At 52.6% G+C, this 15,557-nt stretch overlaps 1 protein-coding gene across 1 annotated transcript in view; it reads left to right on the forward strand.

Annotated features, from left to right (window-relative positions):
* The window catches only part of PDE10A (phosphodiesterase 10A), a 422,142-nt gene extending 407,304 nt beyond the window's left edge, over nucleotides 1–14,838 (forward strand). Inside the window, exons 19-23 of the mRNA XM_030886876.2 lie at nucleotides 4,568–4,740; nucleotides 6,536–6,647; nucleotides 9,027–9,107; nucleotides 11,611–11,699; nucleotides 12,542–14,838. Of these exons, the coding sequence (XP_030742736.2) occupies nucleotides 4,568–4,740; nucleotides 6,536–6,647; nucleotides 9,027–9,107; nucleotides 11,611–11,699; nucleotides 12,542–12,659 (573 nt within the window). The 3' untranslated portion in view covers nucleotides 12,660–14,838. The remainder of the gene's footprint in view (nucleotides 1–4,567; nucleotides 4,741–6,535; nucleotides 6,648–9,026; nucleotides 9,108–11,610; nucleotides 11,700–12,541) is intronic.
* The last annotated feature ends 719 nt before the right edge of the window (nucleotides 14,839–15,557 follow it).

The raw sequence follows: 15,557 nt of genomic DNA on the forward strand, positions 1-15,557 counted from the left end.
AGGAGGAGGAGGAGAAGACAGCAGCGGCTCTGAGCAGCGAGCCTGAGAAGGTGGACGCCCCACAGCCCTTGTCTGCCCTTTTCTAACTGCCGGTGTCAAGGCACCATGGGCGATGGGCCCAGCCTATGGCAGGCCTCACTTCACCACGTGGAGCAGGGGCAGGACAGCAGGTAGGGGTGGCGAGGCTCTGGACCCTCAGGGGCTCTTCAGCCTTGCGTGCCCTTGAGTCACCATCACACTGTGTCCCCCCTGAGCTTGGGGCCAGGGGAAAAGTTGGGACTTGACCCCCTCACTGCTACATACCACACCTGGGGCTTGCTCCATCATGTGGCTCTCCCCTCTTGAATCGCCCTGTCTCTAAACCGTGGTGCAGTGACCAGCACTCAGCTCCCAGCTGAAGGTCAGTGCCTGGACCTGATGGCTGCTCAGCAAGGAAAGCAGTCCCCACTTCCAGGGAGGTGGAGCCCCTGGAAACTCCCGGGGATACATCTACTCTCTCCCCGTGTCTGCAGGAAGGAGGCTTGGCTTAGAGGTGGCAGCAGCAGACTTATGTTTCCTCTGAGCCCCTCAGATCTGTCCCCACACACATATGCCACCGTCTCTGTCCTCTTGCTTTGCGGCACCAGTGGCCCTCTGCATCCAGGCTGTGATCCTGGCTTCTAGGCAGCAGGCTTGTCTCTGATGAGTGGGCGCTGCCTGGTGCAGACCCCCCCTGTTCCTCCCGCTCCTGGAATTTGTCAGCTTTGGTGTCATTGTCTGCGTTCCTCACTGCCCCCCTTTGGACCCCTCCTTCCAATGAGCAGGGAGATGTCCCCTCTGGGAATGTGTTTCTGAGCCCCCATGTGGCATGGGGTCACCTACTGCCCTGTGGCAGGCCCCTGAGCTCCTCCGCACACTCAGGCCTTAGTTGCTTTTATGTTACATTGCAGGCAAGAGAAAGTTCCCTGGTCCTGAACGCATGCCCAAATTCGCTAGGAGAAAGGGGATCTCCCCTAGCCTCTAGCACACGGGAGGTGCGACGAGTTTGGCCAGTGCAGACCAAGTGCAGACCTGTGGGTGAGAGGACTCAGGGTGACAGAACCACATGGGTAACGTTCAGAGACAGGCGAGCACAGGCTTCATGTCACGGAACACGGAGGTGGCCCCTGCTTGGAAAGTGGTCGGATGCCTTCACTCAGTAGGTTAATTTTCAGACATTTACAGGCAAGAAAGTGAACCGTTTTCTTACCAGACACCCAGATGCGTTCTGTTTCCAGGTGGTTGCTGTTGTCTGAGATTGTGATGCCGCGTTTGTGTTGGGATCATGCCAGTGTTGGGATATATTTACGTATTCTCTTTCCTAACGGGGTGAGAATGAAGCCACCCCTTTCACCCCTGACTTCCGCCTGCTGCAAACACGCCACGTGAATGAAGTCCTCCGACAGACCTGTTCAGGGGACACCTCTCATCGTGGAGAAAACGGCGTTCTCGCAGTTCCATGAGTCTTGAATCATCACCTGCTGTGGACACCTGTTCCCATCTCCGAAAGTCCTCCCGCACGTTGTGTTAGAGGGGCCGCTGATGACCGATTCACTGCCTCCGGCACTGTCCCCTTTCCCCGGGGCCATTCGTGGGGCTGGCGTTTGCTGCCGATGGCGGCACAGCTGTGGACTTTGGACCCCCTGCTTGCTTTGCTCACAGAGTAGAATGCGGAGGCAAATACCTCTGTCGTCTGTCCCTATCTGTAGGTGTATCCTGGACAGAGGCAGCCGCTGGCCACCCAACCCACTCAATGGGGACTCACCTGGTGGTTGGTCTGGTTTTCTTCTCCCTCTCACTGAACTCCAAGAGAAGCCATGTGGCCCCAATTTCATAGATGGCATAGCACTCATTCGGTCATTTATTGGAGCTTCGGTTGCCTGCACACAGCATTTTCCATCTTTATTGTCCATCCCCTCCTAAGGGTGAGCTAATGTCCACCCAACATGTGACCACATCTAACCGCTATCAATACAGCCGGTAAGTGGCAGCACTGGATGGACAAGTGAGAGGTATGGCCTCCGATGTGTTATATCATTAACATTAGTCCTCGTTTTGTGAATGATACAGGGAGCATCCAAAGAGGGCAGAAATGATAAATGCACAGTCACTACCCCCAAACGAGACTAGTGCACACCCCACCGTTTCAGGAGGGAGCACATGAGCAAGGACCAATGGTGCTGAAGGAAGACGTTCAGGCTGCACTGAACACATTGGCCAGAAACAAGGCTCCAGGACTTGATGGAATATGAACTGAAGTGTTTCAACCGGCACACGAAGCATGGGAAGCGCTTGCTCCTCTATGCCGGGAGTTTGAAAGACAGCACTAGGCCAACTGTCTGGAAGAGACCCATATTTGTATCCGTTCCCAAGAAAGATGATGCAACAGAATGCTCAAACTGTAGAAAAATATCACCTATATCATGTGCAAGTCTAACTTTTCTGAAGGTCACCCAACAATGGCAGCAGCAGTACATGAACAGGGAGCTGCCAGAGGTTCTGGCTGCATTCTGAAGAGGGTACAGAACAAGAGATATGACTACCTATGTCTGATGGATCTTGGCTGAAAGCAGAGAATACCAGAAAGGTGTTTACTTGTATTTTATTGATCACACCAAGGCATTTCACTCTGTGGATCATCCAAACTGTGGGTAACCTTGCGGAGAAGGGGAATTCCAGAACACTTCGATGTGCTCATTCAGAACTTGTACATGGATCAAGAGGCCGCTGTGCCAACAGAACAAGGGAGCACTGCATGCCTGAAAGTCAGGTCAGGGGATGACAGGGCTGTATTCTCTCTCCATCCTTATTCAATCTGCATGCTGAGCAAGTCGCCGGGGAAGCTGGGTTCTATGAAGAAGAGTGTGGCACCAGGATTGAAGGAAGGCCCCTGAACAACCTGCAATACCCAGATGACACAACTTTGCTTGCTGAAAGGATGACTTGAAGCACTTGCTGAGGAAGATCAAGGGTTGCAGAGTTCAGTAGGGATTACAACTCAATGTCAAGAAGACCAAACGCCTCACAACGGGACCAATAGGTAACATCACGCTAAATGGAGAAAGGGTTGACGTTGTCACAGATTTTATCTTGTTTGGCTCCACAATCAATGCTCATGGAGACAGAAGTCAAGAATCAAAAGATGCATTGTGTTAGGCAAATCTGCTGCCCAAGATCTCTTTAGAGCATTGACTAGCAAGGAAGTTACTTTGAGGACTAAGGTGCACCTGACTCAAGCCATGGTAGTCTCCACTGCATCGTAGACACGTGAAAGTTGGACACTGAATCAGGAAGACTGAAGAAGAATCGATACATTTGACTTGTGGTGCTGGAGAGGAAGATTGAAAGTACCTAGACTGCTGAAAGGACAAACCAATCTGTCTTGGAAGAAGTAAGGCCAGAGTGCTCCTTAGAGGCATGGATGACAAGACTTCTTGCAGAGTTAGGACATGTTGTCCGGAGAGACCTGTCTCCAATAAAGTGAAGAAGCAGCCAAAACAGAGGAAGGTCCTCAAGGAGATGGATGGACACAGTGGCCGCAACAATGGGCTCGGGCACAGGAACACTGTGAGGCTGGAGCTGGACTGGGCCGTGTTTCTCCCTGCTGTGCAGGGGGTTGCTGTGGGTCAGAACCGACTGTAGCCCCCACCACCAACAGTCTTAAGTTTTAATACACCGGTATAGTGGTTGGATGTATCATGTGATTAAGTACCAAAATGTGTTGTGTCATTTCAAGATATGGGACATGATCAGTTCCGTAGACTTCTCCATCTTAAAAAGTCTCCCAGTCCAGTTTGGGGCAAGTTAGTGAGGAGGAAGTGCGGGGATCAGGAGGGCAAGCAAGCAAGTATAGAACTCTGACCTTAAAGGTTGGAAGCATAGGGTTTCAGAGTTTTTTTCAGGAGAGAGTGTTGTTTAAAAATAGGAGTAACATTTTACAAACGTGTGCAGGAAATGCTGCTCTGTCTGCCTCCAGCCCCAGACAACAAAGACGTCGGCTTCTGGGATGGTTCTGAAAACCAGACTGACCACATCCCCACCTGCCTTTGGCTCCTCGTTAGCACCGGGCATGGCTGGAGCTTGTGCAAAGGCCCTCAGCGTTTCCTTGTACCCTGTGACTTTTTGGTGGTGGTGTTAGTTGCCTAGAATGGATTCCATCTCTTGGATGGTACATCTTTACAGGAGCTGGCAGCCTCATCTTTCTCCCCAGGAGCAGCTGGTGGTTTTGAACCACCGACCTTATCAGCAGCTACTCCACACCTCATCCTTAGCACCACGAGAATGCCTTTATTATTCTTAAAAGATTGGTTGATGTGACTGGATTTTCTTGGAACAAGAGATGTCCCCGCCATCTAAATAGCCGCATATAGTGATGGTAGCTCCATTGTGTGGTCTCTTTTGTAAAAGGAAGCAACATGCTGCCCATTTCAGCGTCACTTTGAATGCTGCTTTGGTTTCCCCCAGAGCTGCAACCTGCAAGTCAGGCGGGCACTGCCTGTGTGCGTACGTGTGTCGCGGGCGGCTTCCGATCTGTGTGCTTTTCTCACAGTTGGAAGGACACAACATCTTCTCCACGCTGAGCTCCGGGGAGTACGAGCAGGTGCTGGAGATCATCCGAAAAGCCATCATTGCCACGGACCTCGCCTTGTACTTCGGGAACAGGAAGCAGCTGGAGGAGATGTACCAGACCGGCTCGCTGAACCTCAACAACCAATCGCACAGGTACAGGTGGTCTTTTACAAACCAATGCTCCGGAGCCTGCGGCAAGGCTACCTGGATGACATGCCTGTTTGAGGGAGGGAGGGGGGTAATACAAACAAACATCATGCCAGTGTGCTTTTCAGGTGTGCATTTGATGTAGAACTGCTTTGGGGATGTTGTGGTGTTTTACAGAATTGTTCATCAGAACACCCATAATGCCTTCTGACATTAAGTGTTCAATGCGTCAAATCTGTTCTTGAGAAGTTGTTGAATTCAGGTTGTAGACACTCGAGGTCTTCACTCCGTTATTGGATCATTGGCAATTGGATAAATCCATTGGATTGCTCTACTGCCCAAGAACTCTTTAATGTGTTGAAAAGCAAGCAGGTTACTTTGAGGACTAAGGCGCGCCTGACCATTGCCAGGGTGTTTTCCATCACCTCATCAGCACGTCAAGTCTGACATCGAATAAGGAAGGTCGAAGAAGAATCTGTAACACATCTGAAAGGTGGCTCTGGCAACACGTACTGAGACGACTGTGGGCTGTTCAAAGAAGTGGAGCCAGGATGCTCCTTAGAAGGCAGGATGGAGCGACTTTGTCTCACATATTCTGGGGATGTTGTCGGGAGAGACCAGTCCGTGGAGAAGGACATCATGTATGCTAACGTCGAGGGGTGCCCTCACAAGGAGAGACCTTCCTCACGATGGGTGGACACAGTGGCTGCAACCGTGGGCTGCGATTGGAGAACAATGGTGAGGGTGCCGCAGGACCGGGAGGTGTTGTTTGGTTGGACACGGGGTCGCAGTGAGCCGGAAGTGACTGGACGGCTCCTCGCAGCAGCCACGATGGACTTGCCCACAGGAGGTGCTGAGGCCGAGGAAAATACACATGGGAACGCAAGCTCCCCCTGCAGGAGCAGGCACGGAAAGGAAAGAGCAGATGCCGACTTCTCAGAACGGCCAGGGGTGGGCCATGGACCTGCTAGAATCCAAAGGCCGGCTTCCTGAGAAAATGCTAATGGGCTTGTTTTTCAGGATCCGAGTCACATTAAGCAAGTCAGGTGATCGGCTTATACAGATGGCATTCTGCATTTGCCCCTTGCCGTCAGGCCCATTTCAATTCCTGGCAACCCAAGGACAGAGCTGCTGCCGCCGGTTTCCTGGCTGCACTGTTTATGGAAGCAGACCAGCTGGCCTGACTTCTGCGGCTCCTCCGGGTGGGGAGAAGGGCCACCAGGGACTTTGCAGTCTCGTATCATGACCATTGTTGTCATGAGGTGCAGCCAAGCAGATTCCGACTCGTGGCACCTTATGGACAACCGGACAAAACACTGCCCCGGCCTGTGCAAGCTTCACAATTGTTGTGATGCTGCAGCCTTTGTTGGCAGCCACTGTGTTTGTCCATCTTGCCTAGGATCTTACTCTTTTTCGCTGCATCTCCACTTTGCCAAGCCTGATGTCCTTCTCTAGTGACTGGTCTCTCCTGACGACATGTCCGAAGTAACTGAGACCAAGTCTGGCCACCCAGGAGCATTTGGGCTGTGCTTCTCCTGAGACAGACACACCTGTGTGCCACACGTACTCCGACCACAGGGATCTGGCATGCCCTCTTAGAGCTTGAGGTAGGAGCACCTGAGGCTCCTACCGGTCCATGTCCTGCCTGTGAGCGGCGTGTCTCCGTTCTGTGTTCTTGTTCCCCATCCCAAAGGAAGACAGACCGGAAGCCTCACTCCCGAAAATGCAGCAGTCTCGCAAGCTGGCGAGCTGACCAGTGTGCAGCCGCCGAGCTGACCAGTGTGCTTTGGTTGCCTTCTAGGGACCGCGTCATTGGGCTGATGATGACCGCCTGTGATCTCTGTTCCGTGACGAAACTGTGGCCAGTGACAAAGCTGACGGCAAATGACATATACGCCGAGTTTTGGGCTGAGGTACGTCCTTGAGTTTTATATAAACTTGCACAACCTATAGCACACAGAGGGGGACTTGTGGGGACATGAAGTAAGCGAGGCCTTGGTTGTTCGTGTTGCTGGTAAATATGCATGTTTTCAACTAGACTCACACGTGGGAACGTGGGAGGGTTTAGCCGTGGGGTAGAAATTTCTCACGTAAGTCGTGTCTAAGTTCTTTGATCTCAACTGAAGGAGTCTGGGAGTATATTCTCCAAATAGCTGGGCAACTGTTGTCCTCGTTAGAGACTGATCGACTCAGTCATCCGGTAAGCACCTGCGTGTTGCCTGTGCCCTCCGGTCTTCAGGCAGGCATTGGCCCCACAGCCTGTTGGGTTACCTAGACCTAAAGTTAGAAATTAGGGATACTAATTGTTTCCTATCACAGCCCCTCTGTCGATGAATCTGATGATAGGCTATTTCAGGAGAACTCCTGGTGTGTGAAACAAACATATAAATTATCTACTTCCCTTCAAACCTTTCCTGAATGTAACAATCTAAGTGGTCAGTGCTGTGCTTTTCAGCCATCTCCTTCTGAGTGACCCATAAGCCTGTGAAGTCCAGTACCCTTCTGCACCCTCCTGGGTCCCTCACCAGGCTTCCCTAATGGACACACTAACCCCCCAATGCTCGAGGCCTCCGATTTGGCTCGAAGAAATCAAAGTGCATTTGGAGGACAAGCGTTTGATAGTTGGTGATTCATCAGGAGAGGCAAATTCCCCCTGCCATTGAGCCCATACAGACTCACAGTGGCCCTATGGGCCAGGAGAACAATCATTTCCCACCACCCACACCGGGAGTGGCAGACACACTGCACTGTCTACCCACCTGCCAGTGATGAATTTGATGAGAGACGATGTCAGGCTCTGTTCTGTGGGTTTGGGGGACTGTAACTCTTTATGGGAGTAGAGAGCCACCTCTTCCCCCCCTCAGAGCTGCTGGCAGAAGGATGGGTAAAAACAGCAGCCTGTTCAGCAGAAACGGTCCATGAACTTGGGTCCTTCCATAAGCAGTGAAGCCAGACCATTGTGATGACCTGGAACCAAAGCTCGGTCTCCAGCTGATGTGGGGATTTCTTGGGGAGGCCTGCCCAGGGTCTTTCTCTCGTAGATGCTTTACGGGGACGGCCAGACCCCTTTGAGAAAGATGGCGTCAGGGGTGTGTGTGTGTGTGTGTGTGTGTGTGTCTGACTATCACATGTGATGTCACTGTCACTGCCAACTTAGGGTGCAGCTGGGAGTGGTCACTCTAGAGTCAGGGTCCTTAAATGCCACATAGGACATGCAGCCTGATGGCAGCTTGTTGCTTTGAAGACAGTTTTATTCAACAAGGATATATTTCACACCGCGGCAGCTGTATTTCTGCAATAAAACATGCATGCCAAGATGACATCTCTTTAGTAGATTTTGCCCTGGGGGCATATCAGTTAGGGTTACACATTGGGCTGCTGACCACAGGACCAGAAGTTTGAAGCCACCAGACAGGGCTTTCTACTCCTGTGAAGGTAAAGAGTGACAGTCTAGGAGACACGCCAGGACAGTCCCCCCTCTCCTGTTGGGTTGTGGTGATGAGAACCGACTCCAATGCGGTGAACTTGAGTCTCCCACGGTAGACCTGACTACCTGATGCATAGTCTTGTCTTTGCTCTTCAGTGAACAAAGGTTGTTAACATCCCTGCTGAATGTGGGGGGAAGCGCTGCCTCTCACAAATACCCGCAACGAGCCAGCTAGTTTTGAAAACTCTGAAATGGGGGGCTCAGGGGGTGGGGGTGGTCTCACTGTCTGTATCTCATACGTAGCATTGCCTGAGGATTAGATGAAATACTGTATGCTAATGACTTAGCCCAGAGCCTGCAATAATAACTTTCACGATAACATGCAGCTAGGGAATAAATACTGTGTCTCTTTCCCAACAGAGTCTTGGCCCACGACTCTGTTTGCTTTCACCTTGGCACCTCAGGGGCTGTGTCCTACCAGCTGCCCGTCCTAGAGCTTAGCTTCACCCAGTGCAGTGGAGAGGAGATGGCATTGGAAGCAGACAGTGGAGAGGTCTGACACGGGTCCGTGTTTGGGTTCTCAGCAGCAGATCTTACCTCTGCTCTCCTGGTAACGTCCCCTGCCTTCTGCAGAATGAACATAGAAGAGCTGGCTGGGCGTCCCGAAAGTCGGGGTGGGAGAACCATCAAGGATAAAACACCAAAGCAGGATGCGTTCATGGGCCACGCTTCTCTTGGGTCAGGACACAAAAACACCATCTTTTTAACGAGCAGATCAGCGAAGAAAGGACAGAACGTGCCTAGACGGAGAGTGTTCTGGCTGTGAATGGAGAGTCTGACTCGCTTGTTTCTCCTTTGATCGCAGGGCGACGAGATGAAGAAGCTGGGCATCCAGCCCATCCCCATGATGGACCGAGAAAAACGGGGGGAAGTCCCTCAAGGCCAAGTATGAATCACCTTGTTCGAAGTGAAATGGTCTAAAGTAGTTCTAAGGCTCTACAGCGGTGTTCCCCATGGTGGACAGTACCGGCCCCTGGGGGTGGGGTGATGAGGGGGAGGTGGGGTGGCAAAAGCAGCTATCTACACGTCACCCTGGGTGGTGGACTAGAGTGAGAACGATTTCAGTTGCCAGAGGAGTGCTGAGTAACCCCCCCCCCCCCCCCAAAGAGGGCAGTCAGCCAAATACATTTGGGAACTGTGCTCCACATGATGGAAGTTGCGTGCCCCCTTGCAGTACAATTTGGATAAAAGGATGAGCCAGTCCCGGGCTGGTGATGCATGCATAGCCATGAGCAGTTCACCCTGTAGGACCTTGACCCTCTGGTCACTGTCTGTCAGGGGAACCGTCACTTGTGAAGACCCTCCTAGGTGTCGCCTGTCCTTGAAGGGAGCGTGGACTCAGAGAACTCGGGCCTGTTGACCTGGGTTGGGGAGCCAGCTGACACGATCGCAACCTGGGAAGCCACGAGGCTGGGTGGGGGCTGGGAAGGACATAGCGTCTGTGCATAGCCCCAGGAGCCCTTCTCCGTGCAGACGGCCAGGGCTGCGTAAGGAGGAGCCTGGTGATGCAGTGGGTGAGGCACTGGAGGGGGAGCTGAAAGGTCTACTGTGTGAACCCACCCGCATGTCTATCAGAGCAAGAGGAAGCGGCCTGCTTTTGCAAAGATGTGCAGCCGTAGCCCCGCTCTGCCCTGCAGGGTCCCTGGGAGTGAGTGGGCTTGACTCACCTGCAGTGGGTTTTCGGTTTGGAAGACAGTAAGACCAGCACTGAGAGACCCCAGTGGTCTGGATTGACGTGATTCCTAACTGCCTTTGCCATCAGTTCTTCCTTGGGATAGGATTGCAGCAAGCAGGCCATTGTAAGGGCTGCACCACAGGGTGATGGCTTGGATAAGGTCTCCAAAGTTCCGACTGTATTTAAATGAAAGTCCCCTTTGTGCAAAATGCTGAGGCAGCGTGTTCATAGCCCTGGTGAGACAGCAACATAGCCTACTTCCTGTCTCCTTTCCTGGAAACCGGTTGTCTGGGGCGCATGGATGAAAGAACCCCTCTCTGAGGACTCACCGAGACTCACAGAAAGGAAACATTGCAGCCCCAGTCCAGCCAGCTCCATCCGGGTGCCATCGCCTTATGCATAACTGTCCACAAAGGCCCTGCCCTCCTGGGAGTGTGGCTAGAAAGACGTGGATTCACACGGTCATATGTGAACCATCCCCTTGGTTGGAAGTTCTCTTGGAGAATGATCCTAACCACCTAACTTCTCTCTCCGACCCAGGAAAATGATGGCAGCTTCCCTTGTCTGGTCCCCTGCAGGGAGGGTAGTAGCTTGGATGTGCTGTGGCCCCCTGGGTGCCCAGTGCTGCCTTGGGAGTCAGGTACTTACTGTTCCCAGGCCTCCACAACAATCCTCTCCACCGAGGTCGAGATGGCAGGCCAGGAAGAGCCATACAAGGTCAGGAGTCCAGCTGCTCCTCGTTGGGGAATCTACTCATGAATTTTGATTCAGGGCATGCCAGGCAATTGCAGGACACATACTGCTTGCTCCCCGCACACCCATGAAACTCTGGCAGAAGTCTTCTGTGAGAAATAGGATAGGTCACTGCACACAGGACCCCACCGGCTCACCTACCGTGCGGGCCCCGTCACTGAAAATGGAAAGGTTCTTTAAAAACGTCAAGATAGATATTTTAATGTATAAGAAAGAGATGATGTATATTATATACTATATTTTATATTATATTTATATTTATTTATATTTTATATTATTTTAAACAGTATTCTTGGTATATCATTCACATATCATACAATTCAATCGTTCAGCCGCATCAAGAAGAGTGGTACAGTCAACAACACAATCAGTTCTGGAACATTTTCTTCACTGTTATTTGCTCCCTGATTCCTTCCATACTCCCCTGCTAAGGAACCATTAATCCAGTTACCATCTCTATAGTTTTAGCTCCACTGGATCTCATGAACAAAAAATATCACAAAAGGAAAAAAACCAAAAAACTAACAACAGAACAGATTAAAAAACCCCCAACAACCCTCAATCACAAAGAAAGTAGAGGATATTAAACACTAGGACACATTTTAAGTGGGACACAAGGGAGGTCGTGTGATCAGGTGTCAGATTTTAATCTAACTGTACCTGCAGCAAGCCACTTTGCAATGCGCTCTGCCGCATGAGAGCGCGGCTGCGCCCATCCCAGGTCTGTGGCTGTGGATGACCGTACACTTGGTCCTTAGGCTCTACTGCAAAGCACTTCTCTGAGTCCCGTGTTAGTGTTCGTGGAGTCCCATGTCACTTGGGGCCAGAGTAGAGCGTCGGAAGCGACAGTGAGGCTTCAGAAGCCACCAGGTCATTCTCCTCTGGAAGAGCGCGGTGTGCTAGGTGCCCTGGGATTGCTAATGAGCGCTCTTGTTCCTCTTCCTGTGCGTGGCCGGAGCAGCTTGGATTCTACAACGCGGTGGCCATCCCCTGCTACACGACCCTCCACCAGATCCTGCCCCCCACGGAGCCGCTCCTCAACGCCTGCAGGTCCGTCCAGCTGCCTGAGGTCGGGGCATTGCACAAACAGGCCGCAAACCCTGAACCATCGTGGGGGCCCTTCCCACTCTGTCCATGGGTGTGGTGCGTCTCAGCTACAGTCCGAAGAGAGTCAGGTTCTGGCATGTTTGCCTGCTCATCAGGGTCACCAGTGTGGGGCCGTGCTGTGCAGGGGGTGATCCTTGGGACAGGGCGTCTGTCCGTGCCTGGCCACTGCATTCCGGGAAGCGGGAGAAGCTCCAAAGGGGATCCTCCTGATCCAGTTCTAGGCTCTTCCAAAGCAAGGGTTAGGATTAAAAAACTCTAACCTGATCTACTTTCTGCTTGCTTGCTTTCTGTTCCTCCTTTTCCTCCACCCCTCCTCCCCTCCCTCCTCCTCCTTCCTGCTGCTGCTGCTTCCTCTCTCGCTCTCTGTTTTCATGATGGAACTCGGTGAAAAGATTGCATTTTAAAAAAGATTTTATTTTTAATAGAAGTTCCCTCAGGGGCGGGGGAGAATAGAGGAGCTGTGTGTGATCCCCCACCTCAGGTTAAGTATTGGAGGTCTTAGGGGTGGGGGCTTGTAAGTGCGTGGCAGTGCCATGCCCACACTCGGGGTGGAGTGGTGGTGAATTGAGGATTATGGGTCTTTGGGTGGCACGCTTGTACCATGGTCGTGAGGGGAGGGTATGGTTTTAAACCAAACCCCGTAGCGAGAGCCGTCTGAGGGCATCACCCCGTTGTCAGTCGAGACAGGAGACGCTAAGGGAAGCCACCGGGTTCTGGAGGCTTCCCGAGACCCAGCCCACAGCGCATTCCTGAAGCTGACCTGCCATGGTGTCTTCTCTCGCCAGGAATAACCTCAACCAGTGGGAGAAGGTGATCCGTGGGGAGGAGAGCCCCATATGGGTCATGACGCAGCCCACGGCCCCGGAGAGTGCCCCCAAGAAGCTGTCGGGCTTGGAAGACTGACGCTGGACGACCAGGGAGGAGCTGCATCCTGCCGCTTATCCGCGTTTTCCTTTTATTTCTGTGGGGAGACAAACCACCCAATCCCATGCCTGGGAACGGGATGCAGGCACGCCTATCCCAGAAGGTAACACCGGACGAATGTCTCGCCCGGACGCCCATGGCCATCTTGTCTGTCCTCCCCAGGACACCTGCGTGCTCCAGAAGTGGCCGTCCCGGGAGCTCCCTGTGGCATGTGGACTGGCCTCTGCCAACAGACAGACTCTTGTGGTCAAGGCTGCCCAGGTGCCGGACCTGCAGTGTTCCGAAGGGGGGGCTTGTCCATTGTACTTTTCGAGGGAGGATTGATCATGGTACTATGGCCACATTACACTCTGGCTTTGGCAATGATGCTGTGTCAGCGTGGTTGGTCACGTGGGCCGCCATCTCTCTCTAGTTTATCTGGGCAGCAGTAGGCAGCCCCAGGGCTGGCCGCTGAGGCCATTGGTGTGAAGAGCTTGCTTCTGCCCTGGGGGTGTGTGGGGGGGTGGTGTCAAAGCAGTGCTTGTCTGCTGATTCAGAAGTTGGGGAGGGGGGCACACGTGTCCTCTTTGAGTCCAGACTTAAGGGCTTAACCGGATCATCCTCACCGTGGAGGAGGGAGGCTTTCTTGCCTTCCGAGAGGAGATGTAGGCAGCAATGAGGGAGACCAAAAGACCCCAGAGGCTGTGTTTGAAAGTTCATTCTTTTCCTCCTCGCTCCCACTCATTACCCTCCAGGCCTTTGGCTGAGAGAACCCAGGACAAGCTGGGCATATTGTTTCATTTCAACGGACAAGCCTGGATGGGGGGTGGGGAATGGGAGGCAGGGAGTCTTCTTCCTGGGTCCTCAGAATTATAACTTCGTCTTCTTGGCTTCTCAGCAGATACTTGTGGAGTTGATTTGAAGGGTTGTGACTTTGGTCTGCCGCCTTCCTTCCCCCCGGCCCGCCGCTATGTGTGTCTGTGGGAGGCTTCGAGCCCTTGCTGTGGAATGAGCATGGCCAGTTCCTTCGGCTCCCGTTTTTTCACTCTCTCCCTGCCCGGCAAACACCTACACAGAGGCCCGGGTTGGGATCCTCTCTTGTGTCAGGTGCTGGCTGCCTATTATTCCTGCCGATGTACACATTGGGGACACTTCTCTGAGAATCACCCTGTGAGCCCCTTGCCCAGGGTGGCAGTCCGGTCCCTGCTGGTGTACTCTCATACATGGAAGGTCCCACGGAACCCCTGGACAGCCACCTCCAAGCCTGCGATCAGAATGGAGCTGGGGGTCTCCCGGGGGTCTCGAGACAGGGAGGCCCATCCACAGACAGGGGGCTGCTTTCACGGGAGGGGGTGGCATGGGAGCGTGGCTTTTCACGAAAGCCCTTTAAAAACCGAACTCTTACATCGTCGTCACTGCAGACATGGGTGTTCATGGGAGTTTGGTTCTTGTGCAAAGAAAAGTGGGATGGGGAGGGGCTCACAACATGCTTCATGTCTGTGTTAGCGTGCCATAGACATTGTTGGCATTGTGAAAATTAGACACTATGAGCTACTTTCCTTACTGGCCTGGCTGGCTCTCGCGTGGAGCTCTGTGATAATGGCAGGGTGAGAGGTAAACTGTAACAGGTAACCACAGGGGAGGGGCACTGTGGGGACACACACACACACCCACTCACACACACACTCACCATAGGCCTACCGTGCACACTTTCGACTGTCTCTGGGACAACGGGAATTGGAAGATAATGGAGCTTCCTTCAAGCCCCCTCTGTGCATACGTATGTAAGCATCGGAGTCACCAAAGAGTCATTGCAAACCATGGGACAAATAGAGGACGGAATGTTTCCCACAAACATTTGGGAGCGCCCTTGTGTTTGTTTAATAGACACACAGAGAAGCAAGTACGAGTCTTAAAAAATAATATATGACTATTTTTTTTAATCTGCTCCATTCTTCTAAAACCAGCCATTGCCATGTTAGGAAAGGCGTATTATTGGAGAAGCGCGTGGCAGAGGAAGCCTGCTTTGGTCCATGTGAGGACGGAGCCTGGCATCTCATTCTGAACAGCAGCGTCTAACTGCTTATCCAACTTTGTGAAGCTTTCCTGCCAGATTCAGCTCCAACCCAAGAGTTGCCCACGTCCATTCTTTCATTCTGCAGACAAAATCAGCCTGGGGGTGGAGCAGGACGGGTGGGGGGGAGGGCTCTTCCTTAAGGTTGTTATTTAATTAAAGGCTTTTCAGAGGGAGGCTTGAATTCTGCCTCTCGGCATCGGGATCCTGTATGTGCACTCGGGCGGACCGTGTGGCGATTTGTGTCTTTCTCGGCTGCTGTTCTGCTAAGGTGATTCCAGAAAATTCTCTCTCCACTGGATGTCGTCAAGTTACGTAGTCACGATGTGGCCACTGCTTGAAGCTACTTCCCAGAGAGGTGAACATGGGTTTGCTGGTTGGTGGACTTCCGGGGAAGAGCGTCTAGACAGAAGCAGCGTTGGACGCAAGGACTGCCTCCTCCTGTGATGGGTGGAAACCCTGCCTTCCCCCGGGTGTGAGATGGCCCAGGAGCCGCAGGAGAACCTCAAAGAACACAGTCCAGGAGGCAGTGCTGCTTGGTGCATGATCTCTTGGTGGGAGCGAGGGGGTGGGGGGGAGGCAGTGGAGCAGTTCGTGTTTTGGCAGAGACGTTTTGCAGGTCAACCTTTGAAACCTGGATGTTGTCCTTCCCCCCAGTTTCCTCGGCAGAACCATGTGGTTTACATCCCCCAGGTTTTCAACGAGTTTCTGATTGGGGCCGCTGGGCCTGCGGGGTCCCTTCTCTGTGTTTGGTGATGGGCAGCACAGAGGGTTACCTTGCAGCAGTTTATAGTGCTCTCTGCTTGATTTAGAGAAGACAGAGT

Source organism: Echinops telfairi, unplaced genomic scaffold (assembly GCF_000313985.2).
Source record: "Echinops telfairi isolate 266 unplaced genomic scaffold, ASM31398v2 ScPeMD7_3533;HRSCAF=4204_0, whole genome shotgun sequence".
Lineage (NCBI taxonomy): Eukaryota > Metazoa > Chordata > Mammalia > Afrosoricida > Tenrecidae > Echinops > Echinops telfairi.